The sequence below is a fragment of the Euleptes europaea genome, chromosome 3 (genome assembly GCF_029931775.1).
Source record: "Euleptes europaea isolate rEulEur1 chromosome 3, rEulEur1.hap1, whole genome shotgun sequence".
NCBI classification, from domain to species: Eukaryota; Metazoa; Chordata; class Lepidosauria; order Squamata; family Sphaerodactylidae; genus Euleptes; species Euleptes europaea.
This window is the reverse complement of record NC_079314.1, coordinates 90,962,700-90,969,489: the sequence shown is the minus strand read 5'-3', so window position 1 is coordinate 90,969,489 and position 6,790 is coordinate 90,962,700. Positions and strand designations below refer to the sequence as shown.

Below are 6,790 nucleotides of genomic sequence, written 5' to 3'. Positions count from 1 at the left end.
TTGGAGGAATGAAGGAAGCCCTTGGCATCATTACCTGCTTGAGGCTATGGAGGCCAGAAGGTGGAGAACTCAATGGGACATTCCTGGTGGAAGCATGCAGAGACTACAAGAATATAGGCTTGTGTATTCCTAGACTATCAATGGCTTCTTGTGGGCAAATGCCTCCACCGTACAAGTTCTAAACCCCCAACAAACCCCAATCAGTGTCGAACAGTATCAGACAAAATGTGAAAGAAGCAAAATGTTGGTGATAGTGATTCCACCAACAACTTCCCATCCTCTACATTACCTCCTGGCCAGTTGTTGAAATATGGCTGTCACCCTCTTATCACCCTAGCTTTCTCGGTGGAGGGCCCTTGCCATTCACAGGTACGAATCAGAAAGAGTTTTACTGGAACAATGAAAAACACAGTGTCACAATTTCATTAAGTTCAGAAGGTTACCCTTCTCCTTTGCATACATACATACATACATACTCTCTCTCTCTCTCTCTCTCTCTCTCTCTCTCTCTCTCTCTCTCTCTCTCGCTCTCGCTCTCGCTCTCGCTCTCACACACACACAGCATTCTGCAGACCTATTCAGAATCCAAGATGTTTCTGTAGGGGGGAAAGGACCCTTTGCTACCTCCTTCTTTATGTATGCTGAAATAAGCTGCAGTAGCTTCCGCATTCCTTTCTTTTGGTGGGGACAAGGACCTCTCACGCCTTCTTCCTCTCCTCACAAACTTCGAAGCTCCTCTTGGCTGCCCCTCCGTGGAACTCGACCAGTTTTTCATCCCACTGGATGACGTTGCCTTGCAGGTGGCTGGTGCAGTTGGCCAGACCCAGGATCTCCGCTGGCATCAGGACGTGGTCCCACAAGTTGAACTGGGCAATTTCACCAACGAAGGCCTGAGTGGCATCAAAGCGCCCTCCCAGTGTATCCTGTGGGCATTATATTGGAGGGGAAGGAAGCATGGAGGGAAAGAGGAGAATAATTCCAAGGAAGAGAACAATGGGCAAATTGAGCAAAATGGGGGAACGAAGAGGAAAGGGATGAATAAAAGGAGGAGACACAGAAGGAAAAATATTGGAAGGGGAGGAACAGTAGAGAGAGACTATGGTAACTGAAGATAACCATTATCTTATTTCCCACTATATCCTTTCTAAGAGGAATATGGATTAATGGGAGTTTTTCCTGGTTTCAAATCATAATGAGAAAAGTCCTGAGATTAGCCAGCAAATAACACAGCATTTGCTCAGTCTGAGAACTAGAATGTGCTTGTTCATAAGTGGAGCTGCTCTAGCCCTTATATCTCTATGGTTCTCTTCCCTAACCGCCCCTGTGTGGCAGGAGCTGCCCTGGTACTGCTGTTATCCACTTCATGTAAACCATCTGGAAGTCCTAACTGGTGGAAAGGCGGGATATAACTTTGGAATAAATAAATAAATATAGTAGTTGGTTCCCAGACTCTGGAGCAATAGGGCTTCCTTAATCAAGGTAAAAAGGTAACATTAACTATAGAGGGAAAGCTTAAACCATGGACAAAAACATGGCGAAGGTGACCCAAGGAAATGGAGAGGGTCATGCCAGACTGTAATTAGGGGGAGATGTTGCAAAGATGGACAGAACTGGACATGGTAGAAGAGGCAACCAAGGAGTCACATGATAGTGAGGCTTCTAGTTGCTGCACAAATTGAATACTGGAGTAACCAGTGACTGGCAAATACGTCACAGTTCCATAGAGGTACAGGTAGGATTGCCAGTTTTGGATTGGGAAATACCAGGAGATTTTTGGGGTGGAGCCTGAGGAGGGTGGGGTTAAGGAGGGGAGGGACTTCAACGCCATAGTTCAATTGCCAAAGCAGCCATTTTCTCCTTGTGAACTGATCTCTGTCGGCTGGAGATCAGTTGTAATAGCGGGAGATCTCCAGCTACTATCTGGAGGTTGGCAGTCCTAGGTACAGGGGTAAGCAGCTCCTCTGCAGAGATATGACCAACACTGAAAATGCTCCAGGATATACTGAATTAGATCTTTGGTTCACCTATCCCAGTATTGTCTGCTGCAAGGTCTCAGGCAGAGGCCTTTCCAGCCTCAGATCTTTTAGCTAGAGATGCCAGAGAATGAACCTTTTGCATGCCAAGCACGTCCTTTACCACTGAGCTATAACCACTCCTGCATTATGACCCTGGCAAGCAAATGGCAGCTTTTTGTTGATTTCCATAACCTCAGAGATTTATGTCATTGTAATGTCTTGGTAGTTCTAAGATACAAGATATGAATACGCAAAGCCCAGAGTGATATGGATATCTTTTTTTTTTTTGCTCTATCACTGCTTTCTGCATGTCCAGATTTTGCATCAAAATGCAGCAAGAATTTGGGGAGTTGGGAGCATCTGTTGGAATTTGGGAGCATCTGTTTTGAGAACCACATCTCTATATAATGTCTCTATCAGATCCAAGAGAGAAGCTGTGTGTGGCTTTGTGTTTTAAAGATGATACATGCGGCATGACAACAATGTGAACAGGGAGTGTCCCATTCCCATATCAATGTGGAGAAATTCTGTTCCATTGAGACAGAAAAATACCCCACATGGTCCAGGCAGGTCCCCCTGAAAGATGTCCAGGTTCACTATTTCCAAGACAACACAGGAATTAGACCTACCTGTTCCTGGCCCAGGATGATGACCCCATGAGGTTTGATAGTATGCCAGGAAGCGAGATTTTCACTGCCCCCACGCTCTACTCCATCTTGATATGCGGTCCATATGCCATCCCGTGTGATCCAGGTGATGCAGATGTGGTGCCACGTCCCAACCTTTAGATTCATGGGCAGCTGAGTCACCTTTACAACAAAACGGAACAGTCATGTTGTGGAAACACCTTGGTATTACAGTGTGTAGAACAATTCAGTTTTTGGAATCATCTCCCGCTGATGCTTTCTGCTTGTTGCTATCATCATCACCACCACTACAGCTGCTGAGAAGCATGCAAGGCAATCATTTCCCATTGACTGTAAAATGCCAGTAACAAAAGGTGAAATGAAGCAGGAAGAAGACACAGAGATCATGGCTTTCTATTGAATGCTGTATCAGAAATATTATATCTGAGGAACATAACAAGGGGAGATTATGAAGGGAGGAGAAAGGGAGCCATTGTAGCTTACTGGAATAAGCAGGCTTGTTTTTTGCTTCAGAAGCTGTGGGATCAAATCCTCTTGCTAAGGGAAAGCCAGGATCTGTGTTTTAGAAAATGTCAGGGATGGGGCATAACTCAGCAGTAGATCATAGGCTCCGGATGCAGAAAGCCTTTGGTTCAATTTGTAGCATCTCCTGTTCAAAGGATCTCAGACCAAACAGCAGAAGAATACTTCTCTCGGAGGCTTTGGAAAGCCTTTCATGGTTGGAACAGATCAGGGGTCCCCAGTGTGGTGCCCGTGGGTGCCGGGCGCCAGCCAAATACCTTTTCTGGTGCTCGCCAAGTGTTTTTAGGAAGTGGGCAGGGCCAGGTAGGGCTTTTGCCCAACAAGGCTTCTGATTGACTATTTGAGATTTGATTGGCCAGGCAGATTTTGTCAAATGTTGCTTTGGCAGCAGCCACCACCACAACACAAAGATCTGCACTATGTTCCTGAAGTTAAGCTGTGGCAATCATTTTGTGGCTGGCTCCACCTCCTGCAGCAGCCATTTTGTGGTGGCCATTTTGCTGCTGCGCCCCTCATGCCATAGATGAATTCCAGATATGCCCACAGGCTATACCCTTGGAATAGACAGTAGTGTGCATGACAGACTAATTCCCTTTTTTAGTATACTATCTATGAGAAGAGCACATACAGTGAAATGTATAAATAAACTAGTGTGGGATCTAAAATGCTTCCTTGCCACCAGCACAAGAAGGTTTCTGCCTGCGGTGGAGGCTCCACTGAAGCAGAAGACTATCTCAGCCACTTCTTCCTCTTTCTCCTCCTCCTGGAGAGCTCAAGGAAAATGTCAACTCAGCATGCAGCAGCAGTGAAAAAGGCAAACTTCAGGCTAGGAATTGTTATGTAACAGACTGAGAATAAAACAGCCAATATTTTAATATCCTTGCGTAGAAAAAGGGTGCACCCACATTTCTGCTCATTATATCTCAAATAGTATATTGCAGTGCTGGAAAAAGTACAGAAGAGAGAATCCAAGACGATTAAGGGGTTGGAACATCTTTCCTATGAGGAAAAGCTGAAGCGTCTGGGACTTTTCAGTTCAGAAAAAAAGACTATGGGGGATATGACAGAGGTTTATAAAATTATGCACAGGGTGAAGAAAGCCGATAGAGGGACCTTTTACCCCTCTCCAATAATACTAAAACTTGGGGGCACCTGACTAAGTTGATGGGCAAAACTTAAAAGAAAGACAAAATAAATGCTTCTTTACTCACTGAGTAGTCAAATTGTGCAATTTGCTGCCAGCGGATGTAGTAATGTCCACAAGCATAGAAGGCTTTAAAAGGGTTTAGACAGATTCTTGGAGGAGAGGTACATAAATGTCTACTAGCCATGGTGAGGAACTTCCATATATAGAGGTAGCAATCCTCTGAAAATACCAATGCCAACAGGCAGCATCAAGGGAAGGCCTTGGCCTCTATGCTGTGTTAGTTGGCCCTCAAGGGCAACTGGTTGGCCACTGTGTGAAACAGGATGCTGGACTAGATGGACCACTGGTCTGATCCAGCAGGGCTCTCCTGAAAGTAGTCCTCTGGGTGAGCTCTTCCTTTGAACCAATTCCCTCCCATTTCCCAGCTGCTTGGAAGAGAACTGGAAACATCTTTTAATTATGATGCATTATTGTTATTGGGAGGGAAGACAACATGGTATAGCCTGTGGTACTTGGAAGACCACCAAGGAAGGCTGTGCAGTGGTAGGCAATGGTAAATCACCTCTTTCCTTTCCTTTATCCCTTAGAAGCTCCTTGATGCATTGATCTTGAGCAGTGTAATTTTAAATCTAATGTTTGAGGGATATGAGGACAAATAAATCTTGCCACTGACAATGTAGCCTTGGGATCCCTGTCACTTAATAAAAAAAGGCATTATGTCAGACACAGAGGCATTAGATTTATAAATTAAAAGGGGAGAGATATAATGTGATCTAAGTTCCTCATAAAAGTGGCATTCCAAGAGGGCATGAGCTAATGAATCAATAGAGCCAGAAGAGTAAGGACAGGTCCTGTCTGGGTGGTAAATCACCTCTGCTTCTCACTTGCCTTGAAAGCCCCTTGCTGGGGTCTCAATATGTTGGTTGCAACTTGACAGCACTTATGTACATATTATTGTTATTGTCCCTGGTTCTGGCACAGGGTAATCTTGTGTCTTCTATTTTGTATTTATCTGTTGCTTTCAAACTAAGATAAGATAAAGTCTGAGGTTTTTTTTTATTCTGATAGAGTCTTATTTCTCAGTTGACAATATAATTTTTACAACTTAGTCCTGTCAAATGGCAGGTTAATATCTAGGTCGTCCAGTTGACCATGCCAAGATCTTGTCCTTCCTTACCTTGTCATTAATTATCAGCTCCATGGGATTAGGTCCCCACTCCAACAACACGAGCTCATTGGATTGACTAGGGACTGAGTAGGAGAAAGGGGTGCCCACCCCTGCTGGACCCCTGGCTTTCAGCCACATGCAGACTGTGAAGGCATAAAGCTCAGGCAGGCTCTTCTTCATCCGGGCATACATATAGTTGTTCCGCACAGGGATGGTGACTTTGAAGGCATCTGGTGGGGTGAAGCTTGTTGTTTCTGTGTGCAGAACAGAGAAACTGGGGTCAGGAAAGAAGGCTAATCCTGTAAATAACTAGTTTATTACAACATAAGTTTTTGTGGAGCAGAGGATAATTCAGTCTCCGGGGGAGGGGTCATCATGATCCCCTCCAACACACTCAGTGACTCTGACTTGGAATCCCTAGGGGAGGAGCCAAGGTCAGTGACGGAGGAGGACCAGAGGGACCAGGAAGGGCCTGGCACCAGTTCTCTTTGATTGCCTGTGATTTAGAGAATTTGATCTCTACTTTCCAAAGTTTTTCCCAAGTCTTCATTGGAATCATCTCCCCAAAGTTCTGCATCCATTTAATCATGCAGGTTTTAACCTGTTCCGATGATGATTCCACCTTTAGTAACATTTTGTATATTTTAGACAGAAGGTGGTCTTGTGTTTTGGTAATCGTTTGTTCAAAGTCCATTGGTTTCCTCTGTTTTGCTTTTAATAGATAGTTCATTTTTAGTGCAAGTATTACTTGATGGTAAGTGAACCATGAAGTCTTGATGTTTTCAGCTTGTAGTTCTAGGAGTGTTTTTATCTGACCGTCTTTTTAAATCAGATTGTTATAGGTGAGAACATGTACAGAAGTCCACAGGCTGAGAAGCAACTGCTAGCTTCAGCAGAAAAACCAGACCGTCTGTGGTACTCAGTAGCAACCTAACTGAAATGGAAGCGCCTGTTGTGGGAAGCAGTGATTGTGGAGTGTGGTTGAGGCCTTATGCAGTGTGCATTTTTTCCACTGGAGAGGCATATCTGATGCTTACTTTCAAAAATAAAAGTGGCTGGAGGTTAAGCCCACTCAGAGATAGGCCCTTGTGACTTGGACATCTTTGACCCTTATCCCAGAGGTGATTCTTCAATGTTTGCTTTAAGCTGGTTTTGTTTGGCTGGTTTTAATGGCTGTGTTTAAATGGTTTTGTTGAGGCAGCATGTACATTTCCCACCCCCCAAATAAAATATATTCAAGGAAAGGCACCTTGAATATGCTGGAGGGCCCTTTTTCTGTTTCTTACTGCTT

The 6,790-nt window shown here is 44.5% G+C and overlaps 1 protein-coding gene across 2 annotated transcripts in view; it reads right to left on the bottom strand.

Moving 5' to 3' along the window:
* Positions 1-675: 675 nt before the first annotated feature.
* Positions 676-6,790, bottom strand: part of NPTXR (neuronal pentraxin receptor) — a 28,246-nt gene continuing 22,131 nt past the window's right edge. For both annotated transcript variants that reach the window (XM_056846456.1, XM_056846455.1), the window contains exons 3-5: positions 5,509-5,753; positions 2,645-2,824; positions 676-923 (exon numbers count right to left, since the gene is read on the bottom strand). In XM_056846456.1, the coding sequence (XP_056702434.1) occupies positions 699-923; positions 2,645-2,824; positions 5,509-5,753 (650 nt within the window). In that variant the 3' untranslated portion in view covers positions 676-698. The remainder of the gene's footprint in view (positions 924-2,644; positions 2,825-5,508; positions 5,754-6,790) is intronic.